Source organism: Notamacropus eugenii, chromosome 1 (genome assembly GCF_028372415.1).
Source record: "Notamacropus eugenii isolate mMacEug1 chromosome 1, mMacEug1.pri_v2, whole genome shotgun sequence".
Classification (NCBI taxonomy): Eukaryota; Metazoa; Chordata; class Mammalia; order Diprotodontia; family Macropodidae; genus Notamacropus; species Notamacropus eugenii.
The window spans coordinates 414,429,680-414,454,423 of NC_092872.1; the positions used below are offsets into that span (position 1 = coordinate 414,429,680).

Genomic DNA, 24,744 nt, shown 5'->3' on the forward strand with positions numbered 1-24,744 from the left:
GAATGTTTTAAAAACTGTCCTCCCCTCCCAAACCCCTGGGGGGGAGGTACTGTACTGGAGATGGAGGAGAGCTCAGGCCCCACTTCTCTAGCCCCTGGGAAGGCACATGAGCTGGAGGCCATCAGGGGAGAGAAGAGGCCTATCTGCTCAGACCTGGCAGGGGCTTTATGGAAGAGATGCCTTCTGGGAAGACTAAGGGTGGTATTCAGACAACCCTCCCCACCCCCCACCCCCTCCCCCACCTCCACAATGCACTACTTTCCAGAGGGTGTGGTCCACAAGGCCCAAATCTCTGGGCAGTTGGCATTGGTCCTGTGGGGGGATCCTAGGGGTGGTAGCCACAGGCCAGGCCTTGACTTCCTGTCTGTGCTACCTCTGTCCCCAAGAGGAGGCTTACTTTGGGGCCTCACTAAGTGGCCCCAAAGTTTCCTATCTGGAAGCAGGCAGGGAGGGAGTTTCCAGCAGTCACAAGGCTATGCCAGGCCTCTGGAAACAAGGCAGTGGGATATGTAGGCACAACTGTCACTAGTTCACGGTGGGTGACACAGTGAGTGTGATGGGGGAGGGCCTGGGACCCAAACTAGCTGCCCAGCAGCCCCTGGGGGCCAGGTGGGGCCCTTTGGTTTGGCAATATCTTCCCCCTCTCTGCTTTGGCCCAGGGAGGGGCCACAGTGAGTGTTGTGGGCAGTGGTGGGAAGGGAGATGGCTCCTCTGCCCAGTGATTTAAAAATCTACAGTTGATATATACATACATACAGATATATAAATATATAAAATTCTAATGACTCCTAGGGGGAAGGTTTGGGAACCAGGATCTGCCACCTCTAGAAAGGTGTCCTAGGGCACCCCATCCAGGCTGGGTGGGAAGGAAGAATATAGCAGATTTCTCCTCCTTGCTCCACCCCCAAGGGTGCAGGACAACGACCCTGGCAAGCCAAAGATTTAGAACAATCCTGGCACGTGCAGGGGGTGCCCAGCTCTGAGGCACCTCCATGGTCCTTTACAGACATCTTTAAGGACAATTGTGCAAAACTGTAAACATGGCAGGTGGGCAGCTGCTACCGCCATCCCGGCGTGGGGGTCAGGCCCTCTGGGCTAGAGGTGGGTGGGGGACTCTTCCTCACTGTCGCTGCAGTTCCCACAACAGTCCTAGAAAAGGGAAGGGTGGGAGAAGAGACGGGGAAGACAGAGAGGGAAGCAGAGCAGGCAGGGTTGAACAATGTTACTGGACTCAAGAAGTCACAAAGGTGTTGCAGGGATGCCCCTGGTCACCCTCCCCCTAATTCCTCAGGGAATGAGCAGAGTGGCTACCCCCACCCTGGGGATTCTGGGAGGCCAGCTGCACAACTTGGAGTTAGGGGGGCATGGGGCCCGGAGTGGGGAAGACCTTGTAAGACATGGTGAGGAGCAGAGGGACCTAGCTAAGCCCACCCAGGCTTCCCATGTGGCCTGAGCACCAGAAGTTGGCCATGGACCTGAAGGACAGAGGGCTACAGCCATGGGGAACTGAGATACAGGGCAGCAACAAGGGTTTCCAGCCTACTGGCCTTATTTAAGGAAGGAAGGCTCTATCACATCTCCCAGAAGCTGAGGAGCCAGGGTTGTGATCTGGGACATATTCACATTTAGGAAGGATGTGTCTTTCCCCCACCAAGTCACTGTGTTTGGGGATAAACTTGGTGGCTTCTAGGGAGACACGGCAGACTAGAATGGGGAAGGGGTAACTGAACCCTTCGTCAGAGCCTCTCCTACCAAACTGGTGAAGGCAGGGCAGCTAAGCAAGGATTAATGGCTCTGGGGCATTTAGAATGAAGCAGTGGGCAGGAAGAAAGGGGGGAGGGAGGGCACCAGGCACCGGACTCCTCTTGCCCACATCGCTTGGCCACTGCCGAAGAAGGGATTAGGCCCCACCGGGAGCCACACACTGCTCACCTCTGGAAAGAGAAAACACAGCATGAATGAGGCCCCGGCAGGGAGGGAGGAAGGCCTGAGGCAGAGGCAACTGATTGCTTCCCCTCCACTTCTGCCTCCACTTCTACACAAGAGCAGGTAGGGGAAGTTTAGTCAGAACTGTAATCAGGGCACAGTCCCAGAGCAGGACCACAAAGAGCCTGACTCAGGTTGGAGTTGTGGCTCAAGCAGTATCTGGCACACCCTGGGAGTGTCCAGAGTGTCTAGCTCCATCGGGAAGGCCAAACAAAGAGGATGTCTCCTGGGGTCCCAACACATGTTTGCTTTTTACCTGTCTACTGAAGAGTCGCTGTAGCAAGCCCTTTTTGGGCTGTGGTGAGGGCAAGCCCTTCCAATCGAGGTCTGGGGGTACTGTTCCATCCATGTTGAATACATTCAACTCCTTAAAGCACTCTGTCTCAATCATCTGTGGCCATGACATAAGAACGTGGTCAGGGGGTAGTGCAGTGCAGGGATACCCTACCTCAGGGAGCCTCACTGGGGAGGGCATGACTCATTCCCCATCTTTCTTTGTCCTTCACCACCCCACCAAACGTCAGGTCAACGTACCTCATTCTGCCAAGGGATGGGCACACTCCCTGTGGCAAACTTTTGGTAGAAGTCATTGTCTGTAGACTCCAGTTCGACACCCTTGACTGTGGAGAACTGCTCGATATCCAGCACATCTTTGCAGTAAATAGCTTGGGGCTGGAAGGAGGAAGAAAAAGGGGCTCTCTGGGTGAGTCAGCAAGGCCAGGGAATGGGAAGTGCCAACAGGTCCAGTGGCTATGTGGGCCTGGATACCCTCTGCCTGGTGTTGGTCATCTTCCTGAGGGTGTACTGGGTCCCTTCTCATACCCAGGCAGGGCAGGAAGTGGGGACTCCACTCTATGGTCAGCTCCTGGCCTTTCAATCCCGTTCCAGCCCATTTTCTCTCCAGTTCCCCATGGCCTCAGGATTTGTGGGCCTGGACTTCTGATTCCCTTCACTTGACAGCACCAGTGTCCAGGGATTGAAAGGGCCCCACTCTGCAGGTTGCAGTGCTGAAGCCCGGCCCAATCTTGCACTGGTCAGTCCCCAAAGCTGGCTCCCACTCGGGCCACCCAAGTCAGGGGAGGGGGGGAGCACTCACATCGGGCTTGAAGGGAGGCTCAAGCATCCCAGCCTCCAACCGCTTAAAGTTGATGCGTTTGAAGATGGGATGCTCCTTGACCTCCTGAGCACCTCCCCCTCGGCAGCCGAGCCTTTCCCGGGGGTCTTTGCACAGAAGCTGCAGAAAGGCAGGTAGGTCAGGGCTCCCAGGCTGGGGGGGAAGGAGGAGGAGCCTCCTCTGGCCCAGCCCTTGAGGCCCTGCCACGTACCGAGGTGCACAGAGAACGAGCTTTGGATGAGAACTTGCCCGAGTATTCCTCCGCTACCTCCTTCACCAGCCGCTCCACCTCTTCTCGCTTTATCTTCTTCTTTCGCTGTTGGAAGGGGGACTGGCCCTCGATCATCTCATACAGGAGGCAGCCCAGGGCCCACCAATCTGGGCTGAATGTGTACCGCTCGTTCTTTACCACCTCGGGGGCTGGGGGTGACAGGACACAGTGCTATATCAGGGTCAGTGGTGAGGCGTGGGAAGGTGCCTCCAGGAGGGAAGGGAAAAAGTAAGATCACATTCTCTCATTCTGGAGGGGAGGAAACTGAGGCCCAGAGAAAGGGAGGGACTTGACCAAGGTCATAGAGCTATGAAGCAGCAGAAGCAGGGTTTAAGCTTAGGTCTTCTGGTTTCAAATTCAGGGCCTTTTCTACTTTTACTAAGCCACACTGCCTCATCAGGGCAGGATAACCCATTAGTATGGGACCTCAAGTGGTCCCCAGTTTGACTTTCCACAAATAGGCAGGTTGGGCATTTTTAGCAGCCACAGGGTCAGACCAGGCTTCTTGGATCAAGGCACTGCCACGTGTAGACAAGATTGTTGCTGGTCCACCATTGAGGGGAGGGCCTGGGGCAAAGCTAGCTGTCCACTAGTCCCTTGAGCACAGTGTCTTAGAAAACATTTTCCCTTAAGGTATAATAAAATGGATCTGGTAGGATAAAGGTGTTCTCCCCATGCCTGGACATCCTCAGTGCTAGAGGTAAGGCCCTGTGAGAGCCTCCATCTTCATTCACCCGAAAGAAATGAGTTTCCTTGACTGGCTTACTACCTTGTCTCTCAGGGAAAGAAGGGCACAGGCTGGGCAGGGGTGGTGGTGGTGCACAGGCTGATAAAGAGGCCAAGGGCACAGGAGTCTGTCTGGACTAAGCAATGATGGGGAGTACTGGAAAGCCTATAATAAAAACTAACCAGGAGTGAGGGAAATTAAGAGCAGGGGTATAAGGCAGTTTTGCTGAAGATGAACAGGCTGCCCTAGTCCTGTATGTCTAGTAGAGAAGCCCAAGTCAGGAAGGCAGCCTTGATTGGCAAGGGAGGACACTCACCCATGTAGCCCACAGTGCCTACTCGACCTTTCATGGTCTGACCTTCAGGCACGTACACAGCCAGTCCAAGATCAGAGATCCGAATGTGGCCTGAAAGGGAGGGGTTGGTCACAAGGTGTCTAGAAGAGCCAGCCCAACCCCCACAGGCACCTGCTCCCTCACTCACCATGGTCATCCAACAGGATGTTCTCTGGTTTCAAGTCCCTGAGGGAGAAGGGGTAGAATTAGTGCTACACCTGACACAGGCTGGAACCTTGGGCATTCCCTAGGTGTGGATAACCTTGCCCCTCTGTGAACCAGGCCTTGACCAGGTTTCTTGCCCAATGCTGGTTCCCAAAGGCACACAGACTCTCAGGGCTAGAAAGGACCTCATGGAACTCACAGGTCACTACAGCTAGAACATGGCATCTAGACTAGCCCCCTCCTAGGGATGAGGAAATGAGGAACAGAGAGAGTGAATTGTCTAAGGTCACTCAGCAAGTACCTGACAGATACAGGACTCAATCCCAGCTCTTTTCTGCCTGCTTAGCCACAGCGTGACTCCTAGCTAGAACATTCCTGCAAGGAGGCATCCAGCCTCTGATTCCAAGCCTTCAGCGACTGAGAGCTCACTATTTCTAGAGGTGGCTCATTCCATTTCTGGACAGCTTTACTTTTCAGGAAGTTCTTTCTATTAAGTACAAATCTGCTACTTTCCCATACAAGTTCCAATTTTGGCCCCTGGGGTCCCCAAAAGAGTCCAATCCTCCTCCTAACTTGAAGATAGAGGACAGGTAAGGGAACCCTAGGGAGGGATGTGGTGGGTGGTTCTAGTCAGCCAGTCTTCTCCCCCCAAGGCCAAGCCTTCCTGCTCTCTTCAGCTGATTCTGCTCACATGGCGGTGAGGCCTTTTCTGAGACTGCCAGTGTCTATCCTTCAGGCCTACCTGTACACAATCCGCTCCCGGTGAAGATCCTCCAGGCCACAGCAGATCTCAGCTGCGTAGAAGACAGCACGGGCTTCTTCAAAACCTGCTTCCCCCATGTGATAAATGTGGAATTTGAGGTCTCCTCCATTCATCAGGGTCAGCACCAGGCACAGGGCATCCTTCGTTTCATAGGCATACGCCAAGCTTACCTGCAATACCCAGCAGTGACATGGGTGTCTTGATAGTGGACTGTTAGCTCTCCTTGGTAACTACCAGGTCACCCACACCCTTCCCCTCATCCTGAGTTCTACATCCAGATGGCCACATGAACAATATACTGGTGAGTGACTGGTGGGATAAGAGGGCCATGTCAGTCCTGGGGGGGGGGAGGTGGTGTCTATCCTTCAAGCTCACTTCACAGAGCAGAAGCAGGGAGGGGTCCCGGTGGGCACCAATGTGGTTGTTGGGCCAAGGCCTAGGGGCCCTTCCTTGAAGCCCCAGATTGGTGAGAGAGAGAGAGAGAGAAAGTAAAGTAGAGCCAGACATAGGCATGGCATGGCACACACAGTTCTGGCCAGTTCCCTGTGGGCCAGATTATAATTGCCTCATTCACATACTTCCCAGGTGTGATTAAGAAACTACCTTGGGATGTGAGGGAATTGATGCCTTATGGGGAACGGCTGCAGCTTTCCCCAGGCACAAAGCCATGGCCTCCTGGGGAGCATTTGGAGATGCTGGCCCAGCGGGAGGAGTCATTGTCCCACATCTCCCAGGTTAAAAAGGTGGCTGAGGTGGGGCACAGAAGGGATGTGGGGGGGCAGGCTCAGAGGCCTCTCTGGGAGGTGACCGGGGGGAAAGGAAAAGGCCTCCTCTGTACTTACTACAAACCTACTGTTCACTTTCTCCAGGATCTGCTTCTCATTCAGGGCCATGGCCTCTCCTTTCCTTTTCTTGATTCGCTTTTTCTCTAGCTTCTTGCAGGCATACATCTTGCCTGTTGCTCGCACCTGGCACGCACAGACCTGGGGGGGGACAACAGGTAGGGGTGTCCAGTGAGGATGTGTTCTACTCAGCCCTGCCCAATGGTCTTTTTGATTCAAGAAGCCATCTTCCAGGCCCTGCTCTTAGCCCCCAAACCCCAGATGGAGGGGCAGTGTGCACTCTCTTACCCAATCTCAGATTCATCTTCTATCAGAGTTTCCTAAGGCCCCTTGGTCTGCACTGCCCCTAGTGTCTGCTCAGTCCTAGGTTCTCCAGATTCTACCAGCTCTCCTGGTCTGGGGAAGAGTAAGGCTCTTTTCCCTTTAAATCCCATTCTGGCACAATTGAGATAAAAGGAAACTTTACCAGGGAACCAAAGTGAATCATTCCTCGGTAGATATAATGATATGTCAATGGCCCTATGATCTCATCAACGTGGACATTCTCTAGCACACCCCCTCTCTCCATCCTGCCTTTTCATCCTGTGTGACTTTTGATCCTGCATGGAAGGGCCATCCAAATATTCTCCATCATCTGGATGATGTTCCTTCTGCCATTTTCTGTGCAGATGTCATTAGTGTAAGTATGCTGCATCTCTCCATGGACCTTTGATTTTTTGGTGACTGTGGTGTTTAAAATCCACAACTGCAGAGCACAACCAGGAGAATCGTTGTCTTAAATAGTTGAGGCCATATGTTAGGGAGAAGCTTGGGAACAATGAGCAAATGCAGCTTGCTCTTCCCTTCTCTTCCTAATCACCTTCAATTATGGGCCCACCTCACTGTTCATTCCAGGATAGATATATCAACTCTACTGTGTGTTTAGGCAATTGGCACTTGTCATCCATTTAGTTTTTCCTATATGAAGAGGCAGTGTGGTACAATAGATAGAACTGGCCACAGAACCACAAAGACTGGGCTCAAGTCTCTGACACATACTTGGCTGTGAGACCCTGGGCAAGTCACTTAACCTCCAGGTACTCTAGAGATGACAAAGTTGTAGAGGTGCTGACTAGCACTAGTAGAGGGAGTTTCCTCTTCTGAGAGTATACCATGCCAAGGAAATCACAGGTTCAATCTTTCATCCCTACATGAATTGTGAATCAATTTTTTGAATAAGGAAGGAACTCACCAAGGAGCTCCAAAATGCACCAGGGCTAGATTAATCAGTGTGCCATTTGCAAATGTGAGCATCTTTGGCAGGCACTCATCTCCCCGTTTTCTGTCTTGCTTGATGTTACTATAACCAATTGTCAATATAGGTTCAGTTCTGTGAATAACAACGCAATTCACTAGTTACTGGACAAAAATTACAGTTTAGAATACCATTAGTTAATATCGATAGAAAAATCTCAAAACTGTTCAGAGAGAATTCCTCTTCCTTTTGAACCTTTTGTGAGACATTTCCACAATTCTGGTGAAACCTTAAGCAGGCATCCACAACCTTCCTATTTTATGGATGTTAGTAATCCATCATCTCTGCATTCATGCATCCCTTTGCACAGGGATGAGGCAAACCTTGGTAGAGCCTGTAAGACTGTATCCTACTCTATATCTTACTCTACCAAGTCAAATGAGTTTGGACTTATTTTTCTTTTTTGGTATCAACAAACAATAAATACAATGGGTGTGGCCCCAGGCAAGTGACTTAACTTCTATCTGCCGCAGTTTCCTCATCAGTAAAATAAGGATAATAGTAGTACCTTCCTCCCAGGGTTGTCCTAAGGATCAAATTAGATAACAATTGTAAAACCTTCAGCACAGTACCTGCCATGTAGTAAGTACTATATACATTAGCTATTAATTATGTGACCTTGAGGATGGAGTCTGCTGTGGGAAATGGCATCACCTTTTCTGATAGTATCTCACACAATTTTTAAAAAAAAAACATTTTTGGCATCTTCTCCCCCTAAACAGGTAGCTTGTAGCTTGATGCTTCTCAGGATACCATTGCTTCCAGCAAGGACATTCTGTGTGTATCTTGGTCCAGTCCAGGCACTTTTTTCTGGCTTCATGTTCTTAAGTGCCATTTTCACTCTGTCTTTAAGGACTGAGTATTCAGAATTAAATGTGGTGGTTTTACCGTCACTGATGCAAATGGATGGTCCTGACACACCTGCTTTACTTCTACTCTATTTGTTGTCTCAAGTCAAGATTTACAGACTTGTTTTGCCTGCACTGCTTTTTAATGCTCTTTGAGATGATGCAGTTGGTCATCTTTGACAATTCTCCTCTGTAGTGTTTGCAAATGTACTTGGTGCTTGTATTTTAAACTCATTCTGTTCCTGGTTTCCTTATCTCTCCCCTTGGCAAAGAGATCCAGCGTTTGCTCAGGAAGGTCATGATATTCTAGGCTCCTTTGGCCTCCCTGTGGTGGCTGGTGACTGCTTAATATTGGTTAACACCTGCAGAAAATGGTGAAAAATCAAGATCCCTGGTTGTCTTCTTGATATCAACAACTTGCTTGAAATAAGCCAGGCTGAGGCTAGTAGTCCTTCTCTCTGGCCTTTCTTCCAGGCTGATGCTGACTTTTGATCCTCCCTCCCCAGTGGATGATCTGACAGCACAGAGATGGTTAATTTTGATATGATTTCCATAGCATTTAACCAGCTGTTTCCTGTCAGCATAGTCAATTTCATTTTTTGTGATGTTGTCCTCCAACGCCTTCTAACTTACTTACTGAAGTATTCATAATATGTAGACATGAAGCTTCTGAGTAGTCCATAAGTCTTTGGCCTCTTTTGTTTCATAAAACTGAATATTTCCCAACATACTTAGGATCTTAGATTTAGAGCTGGACAGGAGCTCAGTGACATTAAGACCAACTCCATTTTACAGATGAGGAAACTGAGGCTCAGGGAGATTAAATGACTTGCCCAAAGTCAAAAAGGTAGTGAGGACCAGCCATGGGGTAGGAGCCCAGCTCCTCCGACCCCAGCATTCTTGCACTGTACCATGCAGGACTTTCGGACATCTTTCCATCTTGCATTATAGTCACCAAATATAAAGGGATGGATTGATTTGGTTTGGAGAACCTTATTTAGTTTGTCATAGAATTTCTCTACTCATTGTCTGCGACAAAAAGCGTATAAGCTACAAGCATTCTCTTCCATGGTCTTTCTGCTTATTCTCATTAAAAGCATCACAATGAGAGATGACCAAGCATGCCATTAAATGGTGTTTCTTGTTTCTTTTGGACGCACAGTTAAGTCAACTCTACCAAGTCTTTATTTACTTCCCTAATTAGCTGCAATTTCCATTTGTATTCAACCTTTGTTTATCTTAAGAATGTCAATATTGATGTGGTTTAGTAATTTCAATAATATGTCAATTCACAGGTGAGAGATCTCCTATTGAGAGTACCTAAAACTTAGTGCCTATGGATACCCTAAACATGGATCTTACCTGCTCAGCCTCCTTTTCTGCCAGCAATGAAAAGTTGGCCCCATAGGTCCAAGAGCCATTTTACATTTTTGTTTCTTTTTCGAGTTGCCACCACCAGTAAATTCAGTACCTACTGGGCTAGTCCTCAGACAGCAGACTCTGTCACTGGCACTGTATTAAAAGTCTTTTTGACTTGGTGAAAGAACTTATACTCAATCAAAATGGCCTTTGAAAGCTCAAGGTCACCTTCATACCCTGATGAGGCATTCTAATAGTAGTAGCAGGAGTAGCAGCAGCAGCAGATGTTCACTTCTGCTGTTTTTACAAAACCTTTTTAGCAAAACAACCCTATCAAGGAGGTAGGGAAAGATCTAGTATTCCCATTTTACAGAGGGGAAAACTGAGGATCAGAGATTCCTAAAGTTATTAAACTTTAGAGCCAGTATTTGGACAGAAGTCTTCCTGAGTCCATGTTCTGCATCATAAATGGAACAAGGATCCTTCCACTTAGTTGCCATGGCCAAGTTTACAGTTACTCTTTCCTCAAATGCTCTGAGCTTGTCTCAATGGAATTGAGTTTTTTTTCCCTCCTATCTTGTTTCCCAAATCAGGCAAAGACTGGGGCAGTGCAGACAAAGAGACAAGAACAGACCTTGGTTCTGGCCTATCAGAGAAGGAAACCCAAGGAGGTGAGGATCTAGGGGCGTGCTGCCACTCTTTCTCACCTGGGCTATGTCTCTACAAGTGATGGCAGCAGTAGGATAAGACACAAAGGGCATTGCCATCCCCAAAACTTTGAGATGAGAGAGTGAGGCAGCATACACAGGAAGCAACATCTCCTTGGCAGGAACACCAAGCCCCCTTGCTGCCAACCAAAGGATCAGTTTCCTCACAGATTCCATTGCATTCAAAGCCACTCACCTCCCCAAAGCCACCCTTGCCCAGTACACGGTACTGGCGGAAGGTGTTTTTAGTCACTGGCTGCCTGCAGAGGGAAAGGTGAAAGGAGAAGAATTACCAGGGGCTCCCAAGGTGGGCATAGTTGAGGTGGGAAGGTTATGTCTGGGTAGTGCTGGAGTATGAGAATGGGGAGAAGCAGATCTACAGGTGGAAATGAGAAGGAGGTGGGTATTTAGTCTCTCCTTTTCCAGTTCAGGGTAAGTCTCACGAACCCCATCCAAGATCACAGGCTCCCCCAGCCAATTTCCCATCAAAATCCCTTCCTTCCAACTGCTCGCTACATACATTCCTCCTGGGCCCCCAGCCCCCCATGCTTTAAGTACAACAAAGGTAGTTATATTCACCTTTCCATCCATTTCCACTGGAGGAATCGATTGAAGTAGATGCTGTCGAGGTAATCCGCAAAGGGGGCCACGCTCAGGTATTCATGGGTCAATCTGGGGGTGGAATTAATGTTGAAGCCTTGCCTGGCTTCGGTCATCACACAGGAAGCCCCCTAGGACAGGGGGTGATTGGGATGGCAGCTTTCCCAGCTGTAGTGGGCTCTCCCAGGTCAGAGCACACCTGTGAGGATAGCATTTTTCCCATCCCTCCCTGCCAGGCTGACCTTGGAGGCTAGCCTCCTCCTATTTCCACAGAATAGAAGGACAGGACTGACCTGGTAAGTTCTTTGAAGAGGTCTTTGCAGGGCCCCTGCTCAAGTCGCTCAGCACAGGCACTCACCAGCTGGGAAGGAACTTCAGGGATATGGTCTGTACACTGGGGATTCCAGCAGAGGCAGAGAAGAGGCAATGTGAAGGGCTGAGTTCCTTATCCCACCCCAACCCCCAATGAGCTCCCACCAGAGGTGGGGAGCTGAGCTTTCTCCTGGGCCACACTAATGCACCAAGGGATTGTAGGCCTTACAAACTCAGAAAAAGTTGGAGCTTTGGTGAGAGTCCAAACTCCCAGTCCCTTCAGAAATACTTCTTTTAGGGCCTTCCTGACTCTTAACTTCCTCTGGAGATGAGCTCACTACCACTGCCGGGCAGCTCTACCTGTTGTCATAAAGTACTGAGCAGGCTCCCCGCCCCCTTCCCCCCCATGAAAGTACTCTGCTGTGCTCCAGCAGGATTCCAAGTAGACAGCCAGAGCCAAGGGACACACAGAGGCGACCAGGATGGCAGACATTGTGCTTGCCTTGTAATTCCTGTCTCCACTTTTGACCCTGCACAGTGAGTTAGTCTCTCTGCTGGCCCTCACACATGGGCAGGAACTGAGGGGACAGAATATAGTGTCTAGCCAAGGATGGAAGACCCTCTTCAGGGAAGGCAGTGGGTCTTAACCCGAGGCTTTTGAACTTGTTTTTAAAAAATATTTTTATAACTGTATTTCAAATTGGTTTCTTTTGTAGTCCTGTGTATTTTCTTATATACATTTATAAAAACATGCTTCTGAGACAGGATCCGTAGGTTTCAACAGATGGCCAAAGGGGTCCAGGACACCAAAAAGCTTAAGTACCTCTTCTATGGAAAGAATATTTAGAAGGTGCTAGGAGTTTAGTATAGATGACCACTACTGCCCAACCCTCAAGGTCCAGAGGAGCTCCCAAACTCCAAGGTTCCTCCTGGTTTTTTCCACTTGTCTGTCTTTCTGTCAGAAAGGCTCTGAGTGACTCCACACAATTCCAGCCTCTCTCCTTGCTCCAGGCCTGAGGCCCACCTCCCATCGCTATGCAGATCAAACTTTTTGGTAAGGACAGACCCCATCATCTCAAGATGAAGCTCTCTCACTGGCCCTAGTAGATTTAAGTTGCAACTCACTCACCTTGGGGTTCAGGTAGCTCTCCATCAGCCTCTGGGCAGCCTCTTTCCGCTTATCATCAGGGGTCACCTCATATTCAGCCTAGAGGAAGAATGACTCTGAGACATATAGGTCTTAGCCTAAAAAAGGAAGGGATTACAGAAGGGGCCAAGACAGGACTTCTCAGGGGTAGAAGGCATGGTTTTCTGGACTGTCCTTGAGCACCAGAGTCTGATAAGGCGTTGGCCAAGAAGATACTGAGGATGGCCCTCTCCTGGGACCATCCCTGGTAGGAATAGCCTGCTTGAATTTCCAGACCCTCAGTCCCGGGACTGGAGACCCTCAGAAGGCTTGTTTCCCTCACCCTGGTCATGGGAGCAATTGGAAGGCAGCGGAAGCACTTACCACTCCATCCAGGAAGCCGATGCATCGGGATAGCTCCGGACGGGTCTCGCAGAATTGCCGGAAGAGCAAGTGCCCGATGGGTTGCTTCTCACACAGGCTGTGGTAGTCCCGCTCTACAAACAGAGGGAATATTTGTGGCCGCCTTCAGCCCAGGCAGCACTGCCATCTCCCTGTAACCCTCCCACCCCCCACGTAGCAGAGGTTGGGCCAGCTCAGTTGGCCTGGACACTGTGGTGGCCAGGTATTCTGGGTCTTGTAGCATTGAGAAAGTGAGGCTGGGCTAGTCAGGGAAGGCTTCCTAGAAGAGGCATGACAGGAAGGAAACAGTAAGGAGGTAGTATCAAGGGCACTGGATGTAGAGTCAAAAGCCCTGAGTTTGAAGTCTGGTTCTACTTCTTCTCCCTAGGTAAGTCACTTCACTTCACTTTTACTTAGCCATTGGACTAAGTGATTTCTAAATCCTATGTACCTATCAGATAGATGGAGAGAAAATTGTTCCCATGTGCCCTCACTATGAGTATCAGGGATTCTTTGATCAGAACAGGCCATAGGGAGTGGGAGGAGAGGAGACCATCCCTGTACCCTGGGTGTTTTAAGTGTAGTACCATGGAGGACAGAGCAGGGGTTTCCTGTGTAGCTTTCAAGAATACAGGGCTCATAAGAGCTGGAAATCGAGGGGATGCCCATCAATCGAGGAATGGCTGAATAAGTTGTGGTATATGAATGTAATGGAATACTATTGCGCTATAAGAAATGGTGAACAGGTGGACTTCAGAAAAACCTGGAAAGACTTATATGAACTGATGCTAAGTGAAACAAACAGAACCAGGAAAACATTATACACAGTAACAGCCACAGTGTGCAAGGACTGTTTCTAATAGACACAGCAATGCAAGGACCTAAAACATTCCCAAAGGACTCGATTCAAAATGCCATCTATATCCAGAGAAAGAACTATGGAGTCTGCATGCAGAATGAAGCAGACTATTTTCTCCTTTTTTATGTTTTATTTTTCTCATGGTTTCTCCCATTTGTTTTAACTCTTCTATGCAACATGACTAATGCGAAAATGTATTTAATAGGAATGCATGTGTAGAACCCATGTAAGACTGCATGCTGTCTTGGTGAGAGGGAGAAAATTTGGAACTTATGGAAGTGATTGCTGAAAACTGAAAACAAATAAATTAATAAATTTGGGGAAAACAAAACAAAAAAAAGAATACAGGACTCAAGGGTAGAGAGGTACCCACTCTGTCTCAAATGTTAGGGGGAAGAGAGATGGCAAATCTCGATGGCCTCCAGAGGAGTCCCCCCTCCCCTTTTTAAAACAGGCATTGGGACTATCTCTTCTGATATCCCAGCCTCAGCCCCACCTTGGAGGCTGGCAAAGAGGGACTAAAGTAGGTCACATGTGGCCTTGGAGGCTACAGGTTCCCCACCCCTGGACTAAAATTTTTGGGGTCAGCCCAGCATGGAGTCAGGGAGGGAAGACACCTGGGAAACTATCCCACAGTAGGATGTTTCTGACCACCACCACCACCACCACCACTCCCACCCCTCACTGGGAGCATGAGAGGAAGGAACAAGTCTATTCTAAGTCTCAAGGTCTGGTCCAATTATTCTCCCAATGGACAGCTGCCATAGGTAGGGACAGAGCCCAGTCTACTCTTGGTCTGTCTAATCTCCCTCTTACAAGGTCTGGCTGGCTCCAGCCTACCTTCTCCCAATGAATTTTTTCTGAAATTGACTAGCCTCTCAAACCCTTCCTCTCCCCTATCTGAAGCATCTGCAAGCAGTTCATCTGAACCTGTTACAGAATAGTACAGTTGGTAAAGACCTTGGCAATCACCTAGCCCAGGCCACATGGTGCCTTCTAGGCCCTCAATCCCCTTAATAAAAAGATTTATTCTGTAAAACTTGGACTTAGTCAAAGGGCTGTACCTGAGGACCTAGGAGGTCACATATGGCCTCAAGGCCACAGGTTCCACACCCCTGACCTAGCCCAACCCAACCCCTTCACTTTACAGAGGGGAAACTGAGCTCCAAGAGAGAAAGTGACATGCTTATGGCCACATAACTAGTTTAGTGATAGAGTACCTCCTGGCTCTAAATCACGTACTTCTTTCACTAGAGTGCAAAAGTGTTAACAGTAACAGTGTTCATGTTTGTAACATTTTCAGGTTTACAAAGTACTTTCTTGACAACAGCCCAATGAGATAAGCAAGAAGCTACTAAGTGTGAAGGTTCCAAATCGTTATATCCCAACTCCCTTCAAACTCTAGCATGATTTAACATTTCATGGGCTGTGACCCCAACCCAGACGGTGAGCTCCCTGAGGGCAGGGCTGGGCCTCCTCCTCCTCTCCATTCTCCTCACAGCAAAGCACACTGGGAGGGGGCTTGAGTTCAGTAAAGCTGATGGCTGAGGAAAGCTGGCTGGCTACCCAGAAAATATCCCCCAGCTGTGGATGCTCCCCACTCCCCGAGGGACACACATCAATCATCCTTTCTGGACTCAGTTAACCCAGCCAGAGAATAGGCCCTGTTCAGGCTGAGGAAGGACAGTTGAGGTTGGTCCCTGCCCCTCCTCTCAGATACCCTGCCTTCTTCCTAGAAGTCTTCTTTCTGTGCAGCAGGGCTGGGGCGGCCTGCAAACACCAAGGCCCAGGAAGCTCTAAGTTTGGGGTGGAGCAGGCCTTCCCCCTACCCAGGCTCAGGAACTGAAACCTTCTTGGGGGGGGATGAGGCGTGGGTGGTGCACACAGCTTGGCTTCCTGCCACGCCCCCTCCCTAAATGGGGGAACAATTCGTCCCAAACCACACCTGGTAAACTCAGCAGGCTGGGCTCAGATGTACTCTGGATGGCTGCGGCAAAGGTGCAGGAGCAGCCTTGGGCAGGCTCCTACCTCTCAGGCTAGAACCACCTGACTATAGACCTTCAGTCATCATCTGTAGCCCCTCTTTGAGGAACGAAGGCCCAGAGAAGTGGAATGATGGGCTTGGGGGTCACCTAGAGTATGTTTGAGCTGGGGCTGGGACCAGGGCCTAGCACTTTCAGGCAGCCTGCCCCAGTGCCCCTCAGGCAGGGGCCTTAAGGAGCAGCTGCCCATCCTTACCCACACTTTGACGAAGATCCTCGCACAGGCTGATGTGAGGGAACTGAAGCATCTGTCGCCATTTCTTGCTTTTTCCTTTCCTGTTGCCACCACCACCTGTGAGGGTTATGGGAGGATTAGGGAACAAGGTGACTGGGTGGGGTGTTGTTCTTTATTCCCTGGACCTCCCAGCTTCAAGGCCCAGTGAAAGTCTCAACCTCCTTGTTACTGCTCCCACCCCTACCCCGTGGTAGTCTACCTCTGCCTACATCCCTGTCCTTCCCCAGGCTCTGGGAGTTTCTGGAGAAGAGAACTGGGATTTATACAGCTTGGTCCCAGGCTTTCCTAACTCCTTTCCTCTGTGCAGGGGAGGGAAGGCTTGGTCTACAGTTCATGGTGACTTCTGGGCCCCATGGGATGGTGTGAGACATACTTAGACAAGGTACCTCATAGGTTCTACTGAAAGAACAAGGTATCATATGGAAATTTGTTTTACTTGGCTGTGCTGATTTGTTATAAAAGTCTGGCTTTTCTGTTTGTGTTCCCCCCATGCCCCCAATCCCAACCTAGGAAAGGAAGTAGGAGGGAGAAAAAAAATAAGTGTTTGATAATTGAAAAAAAAGAACAACAAAAGAACATTGCATGGTAAAATGAGTATTGGATTTAGAAGCTAATTCTAGCTCTGTTACTTCCTACCTGTGTGACCTTGGGCAAATAACTTTCCCTCTCTGGGCCTCAGTTTCCTCACCTGTAAAATGAGAGGAGTGGAAGAGATAACCTCTAAGGTCCTTTCTAGTTCTAAAATCCTAAAACCCTATCAAAGATAAGAAACAGTGGTCTAGGTAGTCTAGGGAATTGGGGCTATAGCTACCCCCAAAGCCAGCTTCCCTTAGCTTTCTCTTTTGGGGGATTTCAGAGAGAGCTGACAGGGATGCTCTGTAGATATCCACTGAGTGCTGGACAGAGGTCAAGATGGGGAGTACTCTGTAGCCCAGGACTACCTAGAATATAAGTGGGGCAAAATGACTCAAGGCTAGGCAAAGAGGAAGTGTATGATAATGTCCGTTGGGAAATCCTTCCCTTCCACCCCTGCCTGTAGGGGCCTGCCCTCTGATGGTTGCTTCACTCAGCAACAAGGGTGCCTGCAGGCTGAGCCCCTGCATCAGCCTCAGGCCCAGTTATGATTCTTTTAGAACAGAAAAATGTTTTTCCCCATCTCTTCTCTAATAGTGTGGGGGCTCTGAGGCTTCAAGAGGAGACCAGAAGAAAAGGGAGAGGCCCAGGGGAAGCTTCTCCAACAAGCCTTCACCTTCTACAGGTCATTCATGTGTTTTAACCACCCCATCTTCCCTTTCCCCACAAGCTACTTCCTCCCACCCCTCTTTAGGCCACATCAAGGTTGCTGCAGAAAGTCTCATGCAAATATCCTGTCCCCACCCTATCCCCTGCTTCTTCCTCTTCCCCACCCAAAATCTAGGCACCTGTCCCCTTTCTTCCCAGAGCATATTCTCAGGGGGAAAAAGAAGACTTAGAAAGGGAAAGAGAAGGGAAGGGTGAGGAGAAAGCTTTTCCTTCTTATAAGGAAATTCTGGGCCTAAAAATCGGTCCTTGGGAACCAGATGAATTTCAGTTTCAGACCCTACTCTGGGCCCATAAAAGCTGTCTATGTTAAGTTTCACTCCCCCAAAATGTTTTTGAATGTTAGAAACCCCCCATCACAGCTGGAAGTACCATAGCATCACTAAGCTCCTATCAATTCTTTTCTCTCCTCTGGTCTTGCCAGGTTAGACGAGCCAATGTTCTCCCTCACCCAGGCTATGCATTTATGCCCTAGCTACTCTCCCCAGTCCAAACCCTAGACACCGAGCTGTCTACAAGCCATGGCAGAAGGACCAGCTTGACCAGGGCCCTGCCCCCTCCAGCATCGGGGGATGATGAGGCAGAAAAAAGAAACCAGAAGATGTCTCTCTCAGGGGATGGGAGGAAAGTCTGGTCTGGCTGACCTGATAAGGGAGCTGAGATAAGCCAAGCCAGGCTGCCCAGTGCTGTGTGTCAGCCAGATGCCTCTTGGGTGGTCAGTTAAGCAGTAGCGGTCAGCAGTCTATCCCTCAGAGGTACTAGCACATGTCCAAAAAGGGCTCTCTCACCTAGTCCCAGTTGGGCTAATATAGAGGCCACTATAATCCCCTACTTCTTTTGTGGTTACATCCAGTGTCTATGCCCAGCCCTGGATACCTCTGGTAGGAAGACAATCTGTCCACAGTGCCTGTCTGAGTGGTGCCAAGTTCCTGGAGCTAGAGGAAAAGTCAATGCTAGCCTAAGAAATCCAGCAGGCTAAATCCATGGAGCTAAAGAGGCAGCCGAAGTAAGATAGTAGACACAGCTGGGGCTGATCTGAGGATCTAATGGGGACTAATTATTGCCAACCAACCCAGGTTCAGCTGGTTTGTGTCAAAAAAAGCTTAGAAGGGACAGGAGTGAAAAGGCAAAGAGGCTATTGGTTTGGAAGGTCACAGTGCTCTTAACACCTGAGTCTAGGGACTCTTTAACCCAAGCTGATCCTTAGCACAGCCTGTGCCTCACCCCTATGCCCCCCACCATGGTGTGTGTGTGTGTGTGTGTGTGTGTGTGTGTGTGTGTGTGTGTGTGTGTGTGTGTGTGTGTGTGTGTGTGTGTGTGTGTGTGTGTGTGTGTGTGTGTGTGTGTGTGTGTGTGTGTGTGTGTGTGTGATAAAGATAATGAAATAGAGAATGCCTATCCTTATATATGTAGAATAAAGTAGAGAAAGCCCATCAGAAGAGAGGCAGAATTTTCTGGACAATTCAATTGAACAAGCATTTCTTGCATCCACTACATTTCAGGTAAATGATTTCAGAGGATTGTAGAACAGGTGCCAACCCGGATTGGTGGGGAGAGTTTCCTCACTGGAAGTTCCCTATACTGATAAAAATCGAAGGTCTGTGGCACCCCACCCCACGCCCCCCAAAAAGAAAAAGAGACAAAAAAGGCATTGTACTAGAATGCACTCAGAATACCAAGACAAAATTAAAAACAGTTACTGCCCTTAAGGAGCAGAAACCATATGATTCTAGAGTCTAGACCATAGATTTAGAGGTAGAAGAGGGCTTAGAGATCATTTAGTGCAACTAGCTCATTTTACAGAGGAAGAAATTTAAGTTAGATGTTATGTGACCTGTCCAAGGTCACACAGGTAACAATTAGGAGAGCTGAGAGACGAAGTTGGTCTGGCAATGGCTCAAGAGCTATGAACCAGCAATGGCCATTACCAACTGGGCCCCCATCCTGGCATAAGGAAGGCCTTACCTACAAAGCCATGGAAGCTGCTAGTTATGTCTGTCCTGAGGCCATGTGGGTCTTATATTCCCCAAGATCTTCAGTTGGCATGTGGATGTGGCAGAGAAGTGTTGTCCCCCAGGGGTCACTCAAAAATATACACCTACCAGGGAGTCCTGCAGATGGCTTGTTAGGGTAGTAGATTCCCTGTCCATAGCATGGCTACAGTCAGACCATGCTGGCAACTGAGCATTTAGGGTGGCCAGGTCCCTGCCTGTACATAGCACTATGATGGGTCTGAACTGCTGCAAGAGTTTAAGAGAAGAAAAATTATAAGATCAGAGATTTAAGGCTAGAAGACAATTCAGAGGTTATTCTAACTCTCTTTTATGGATGAGAAAATTGAGGGCCCAGAGAATTTAAATGACTTGCCCAAATTCACACAGGTACTAGGGACAGAACCAAGACTCCAACCCTACACCAAATTTAACATTTATTTCACTACACTACTCTTACTACCTAATCCAGATCTCCCCCCTCCCCATACATTCCTTTTCCAAGGGTTCCACCTCAGGGGGCCCCGAAGAATGTCTACTCATCCTTGAAAAATTTTCAGGTTCCCACCATATGTTCCCATTGGGCCAGTGACACCACCCCCTCTCGAACCCCTATTAAGGACCACCTTGGCTGTGTGTTAGGTCTACAGAATCAAAGTAGCATGCCCAAGTCTGCAAGAGGGCCCCAGCACAGGGCCCACCCATTGGAACTGGAAAGCTCCCCCAAGCAGTTAAAACTGCTCGGAAGACCAGCTTCCTGGAACAGTCCCCAAGGTCTCCCCCACATACACCTTGTCTTTGGCCATCCCCTCTACCAGTGGGGTCCTGATGCTCAGACAGCTCCCAACCTCTCTCTAACTTGCCTCCAGACAGAAGAGCAAAGGGGTCCCCAGTCTAGCTTAGCTTGGCCCGCTCCCCTTGCCAGGAAGCCTGGGCCCCAAGTTCACCCAAGCACCCCAAGCTCCGCTGCGCTCGGCCGGAAACACGAAACCCGGGTACACAGAGGGGTGCTGCGCCAGCCCAGCATTACGCAGAGGGGCTAGGCCCTGGGGGGCTGCTCGGGGAGGGCACAGGACAGACAAGAAGCCAGGGGATCCTGAACCCAAGAACTGGATTCTCCACTCTCCTTAGGGTCACCCCCGAGGAAAGTCAGTGCAGGTGGGGTGTGGGGAGATGAACAGCGAGCGGGGGAGGGGGCTAGGCGGTCCGGGGTCCGGAAGGGGGGGTCCTTCCTGTGCGCGTGGCCGGTCCCTCTCCGGCCGGGGCGAGCATCCGCGTGCGCCCGCGGGCCCGGGCGTGCAGGGCCCAGGGCTGCGGTCCCCGGGCGGGGAGCAGCAATGGGCTCAGTTCGGCACCGGAGGCCAGGAGCGGCGCCGGAGGTTGGGCCGTCTCCGCCTCTAGCGCAAACCTGGCCTTAGCCCTGCCCCGAGCTCAGCCTGGTCGGACCCGAGCCCTGGTCCCATCCCGGCTCACCTTCCCGGGCCTTGAGCAGCACCGTGTTCGCTACGATGTTCTCGAGCTCCATGGGGCCCCGACGCTCGCCCGCCTGTTCGCCCGCTCGCCCTTTGGCTAGCTAGCCGGCCAGGATCGCAGTGATTCCGCCACGGCCTCGGCCTCGGCCTCCCGGGCCGCCGCAGCCTCCGCCTGCTGCCCGCCCGCTACTGCTGCTGAGCTGCTGCTGCCGCTGCTGTAACTGCTGCTGAGCTGCTGCTGCTGCTGCTGCTGCTGCTGCTGCTGCAGCTGCTGCTGCCGCGGCGGCTGCTCACTCCCCCGCCGCCCTCCCCACGGGGGGCCGTGCCGGCGCCGGGACCGCCCACTCCCCGCCTACTCCCCGCCTACTGTTTACTTTCCACTGCCAATTGCAATTCACACGCTCCCCGCGCCGGCCGTCCATTGGGTTCCACTTGCCCGCCGCCCCACCCCTCCTACTAGGTACTAGCCCCCGGCTAAAGGCGTTGCAGGAGGAGGTGGAGGTACTTTGAGGACGTCATCTCACCTTGGTTGGTTCGAGCATAGGGCGCGGCGGCCTGGGTTCCGGATTCCAGGGTTTTGGTTGGTTGAAAATCTGCCAATCACGGACGAGCCCTTCACATTCGGAATGTGGTTGGGAGCCAGAGAAGTCCAGCCTATTGCTTAAGCCCCACCCCTTGAGCTGGATTGCCATTCTGATTGGAGAGAGGAATTTCACTCAGTCTCAGACCAGCATTACAATTAGAGATTTTAGTTAGGGGGTGGAGCCACTGGAAGGTACGCCCCCGAGCGGTGGCTCTTTTGCCCCGGGGGTGACTTTTCCGAGGGCTGGGGCGGCGCCCGACTGGCACCTGGGGGAGTTCCTCCTGTAGCTCACGGCGAGAGGAGACTGTGCTGCTAGGAACTGAACCTGCCCAGTCCATTCCCGGAGGGATCTGGGTGATCCTTTGCAGGGAGAGACTCCGAGCTCTGCATTGGGCATGCCTCTGCTCCATCAGCTGCAGAGTGGCTCCCAGCCTCTGCCGCGGGCTCCTCTTTGTTCTTGGCACTCAGCACAAACCTTTCTTCCCGTGGCAGGAGAGTCAGTTTCTCAAGCCTCCTTCGCCTGCCCGCAATGCATTTTCCAGGACACACCCCAGCCTCTTATGCTCTGCCCAGCCCCGAAGCTCCAGCCCCAGGAGGTCCAGGGGCTGAAGCCCGAAGCTGTTCCATTGTGGGTGGTAGTGGCAGGGATGGGGGTAGCCTTACTCGAGCGGTCTGGGCACAGAGCCAGAATTTAGTATTGCTAAAAGCATTTCTGGGAGGGGGAAGGGATGTCGTTCCCAGATTGGCCCCCTGACGTCATCAGGTATCATATTTTATGGTTTCAGCCTCTACTGGAGCCCTCTTATTGGGTAGAACTCTCCCTACCTACGGGCTTCCGTGACATCCGGGGTGGTAGGTAGGCAGGGGTGAGCTTCAACTTCCTCCCTCTGTGAAGTGGGCATGATGAACTCATCAAAGTGAGTGGTCCCAGCCTGTATTCTAGACGGGTCAAAGAATGTTTACAGCTGGAAGGGACCTTAGCACCCACTCCGCACACCCCATTCATTTTACAAATGAGAAAATGGATTCTCAGGCCAATTTCCCACTGCCCAAGAACGGGATTCTCCCCTCTCCTTAGGGTCATCCCCGTGGAAAGTCAGAATAGCTGGGGTGTGGGGGAATAAACAGGGAGCGGTGGGGCGGGGAGGAAAGGGAGTCCCCCTCCTGTGCTGGAGGCCGGCCCCGCACTAGCTCTCCAGTTAGATTTTGAGCACCTTAAGAGCCTGGCTATGTTCAGTAGGGACTCTATAGTGGAAAGAGTGTTGAACTTGGAGTCAGGAGAACTGGTTTCCGCTGAGCAAATCTGTTAAGCTTTCTGAAGCCTGGTTTGCAAGATAAGGATGAAACTTGAATTGCCAACTTCATTATCAGGAAAGTACTTAAAACCCTATATAAATGTGATTCATTATTACTGTTTGTACTCAAAGCCTACTTCACATAGGTGAACAAAAACAAAAATATTTGCTGTTGTTGATTAGAGCCTTGGGTTTTATAATGTCAGTTTTAAAGTTGGAAGGGGCCTGGGAAGCCACATAGTCCAACCCCCCTACAATTGGAGGAATTGAGTCTCAAAGAGTTACATGGCTTTGCCAAAGGTCATTCAGATAGTAAGTAGCAAAGCCAGGCTTCTATCAAGGTTCAGTGTCATTCACTTAACAAGCATTCAATATATGCCTTTGGGTTTCACTCTTCATGATCCTATTTGGGGTTATCTTGGTAGAGATACTGGAGTAGTTTGCCATTTCCTTATCCAGCTCATTTTTACAGATGAATAAACTTAGACAAGCAGGGTTAAAAGATTTGCCCAGGATTACACAGCTAGAAAAGAGCTAGTAAATGTCTAATGTCGGATTTGAACTTTAGCCTTCCTGTCACCAGGCCGGGTGGTCCATCCACTGTGCCACCTACCTGCTGGTGCTGAGATTACAAGGAAAGGTAAAAGTCCCTGCTCTTAAATTTTACAGTCTGATGAGGGAAGATAACATGGAAACAACTATAAACAGTCTACGTACAAGGTAAATTGGAGATGGTCAACTGAAAGAAGGTGTTAGAATTAAGGGGACTGGTTAAGGTTTCTGGTAGAAAGTGGAACTTTAGCTTAGCGTTGAGGGAAGCCAATTAAACTAAAATACAGAAATGAGAGGGGAGAGAGTTCCTGGCCTGAGAGACAGACGGAGGCTTCAGACTCCCAAATCCAGTGTGTTCTGTGCTGCCTCTAGAAATAGGTTTGCAGTCTACTTTCTCCATTCAGTGTCTGGGGCTACCTGGTCCCTTTGCTCAAAGAAGGAAAGAGGAGGGTCACTGTGTGCTGGAACCATAGAGTCTTTGAGGGCCAGTATGAGTGAGGTGCTTCTGACTACTCATTTGAAAGCTCACTTTTCTTTGTCCTTGAGAAAGAACTCAATGTATCCTCCCTTATATCAAAGGGGCAATCTTTTTTTTTTAACATTAATTATAATTCTAAATATATCCTTCCCCAGACCATATCCAGATAACCATCCCTCATAACAAAGGGATGTTCTCAATTCCAAGCAACCCACCAACTATGTCTGATAGGAGGCACAATATTCCATAACTTTAATTTCCTCCTGCTGTTAAAAATAAAAGGTGGATGGAAGGAATTCCATTTTCTCATCTCTTTTTTAGGTCTAAGCTTGGTTATTATAATTGTACATCATTCAGTTTTGTTTTTATGTTCTTTCCAGTTACATTGTGTATATTTTTTTCCAGGTTCTTCTGGCTGTACTTATCATCAGTTCGTATAAACCTTCCCATGCTACTCTGAATTTCATTTGTAGCTTCTTACTGCTACCTTAAACCTTTAACCCTTCACTCCCTAGAAGCAGAGTCAGCTTCCTTCCCTATCTGGATGGACTGGTTTTTGTAAAACCATAGAAGGTATGAACCAGACTGTAACTCAGATCTTGATGAAATAGATTATAAGAGCTGGAAGGGAGCCTAAACCCTAGAACTTCAGAGGGATCTTGAGTGGAAGCTCCTGGACCCTAGAAATCTTCTAAGCCAGTTGATAGATAAGGAAATAAATCCAATAAAGGAAGTGACTTGCCCAAGACACAGAGCTGAATTAAGACCTTCTTATTCCAAATCCAGTGCTCTCTGATTGCACCAGGCTGCCTTCCTATTCTTTCTAGTACATCACGCTTTCTCACCTCTGAGAGAGCAGCTAAGATCTCATAGATAGAGGAATGTTGAGCAAGGGTCTGTGTTAGGTAGTATGTTTGAACTGGAATATTATAACAGAAAAAGCACTAGATTTGGAGTCAGAAGATGAATTAGAATCTTGGCTCTACTACTTACTACTTGTGTGACCTTGGGCAAGTCACCTAATCTCTCTGAGATTCTATTTTCTCCTTTATAAAATAGGGTTGGAACTAGAGTCCTTTCAGATGCTA

The 24,744-nt window shown here is 49.7% G+C and overlaps 1 protein-coding gene across 5 annotated transcripts; it reads right to left on the bottom strand.

Moving 5' to 3' along the window:
- Nucleotides 1-225: 225 nt before the first annotated feature.
- Nucleotides 226-21,058, bottom strand: GRK6 (G protein-coupled receptor kinase 6). Of its 5 annotated transcripts, XM_072631178.1 has the most exons (17): nt 20,750-21,058; nt 15,948-16,043; nt 12,833-12,945; nt 12,452-12,529; nt 11,304-11,404; nt 10,990-11,082; nt 10,607-10,670; nt 6,203-6,343; nt 5,340-5,530; nt 4,581-4,618; nt 4,415-4,504; nt 3,312-3,520; nt 3,083-3,220; nt 2,521-2,658; nt 2,243-2,377; nt 1,933-1,934; nt 226-1,149 (listed from the first exon to the last, which is right to left on the bottom strand). In XM_072631178.1, the coding sequence occupies exons 1-17, from the start codon at nt 20,799-20,801 to the stop codon at nt 1,059-1,061; spliced, it is 1,770 nt and encodes a 589-aa protein (XP_072487279.1). In that variant the 5' UTR covers nt 20,802-21,058; the 3' UTR covers nt 226-1,058. The 5 variants fall into 5 exon arrangements, with proteins under 5 accessions (XP_072487279.1, XP_072487276.1, XP_072487278.1 ...); XM_072631175.1 differs by lacking the exon at nt 1,933-1,934; XM_072631177.1 differs by lacking the exon at nt 226-1,149 and having other exon boundaries at nt 1,164-1,934.
- Nucleotides 21,059-24,744: the final 3,686 nt, after the last annotated feature.

What these genes read in the sequence shown, in the direction of transcription:
- GRK6 (XM_072631174.1), bottom strand. Translation starts at nt 20,801, where the DNA reads ATGGAGCTCGAGAACATCGTAGCGAACACGGTGCTGCTCAAGGCCCGG. An exon ending in CTCTTCAAAGAACTTACCAG is followed by an intron (nt 11,083 to 11,303) that starts GTCAGTCCTGTC and finishes TTCCACCCCCAG; the next exon opens with ATTGACCCATGAATACCTGA. An exon ending in AGGCACTGTGGGCTACATGG is followed by an intron (nt 3,521 to 4,414) that starts GTGAGTGTCCTC and finishes TGTCACCCCCAG; the next exon opens with CCCCCGAGGTGGTAAAGAAC.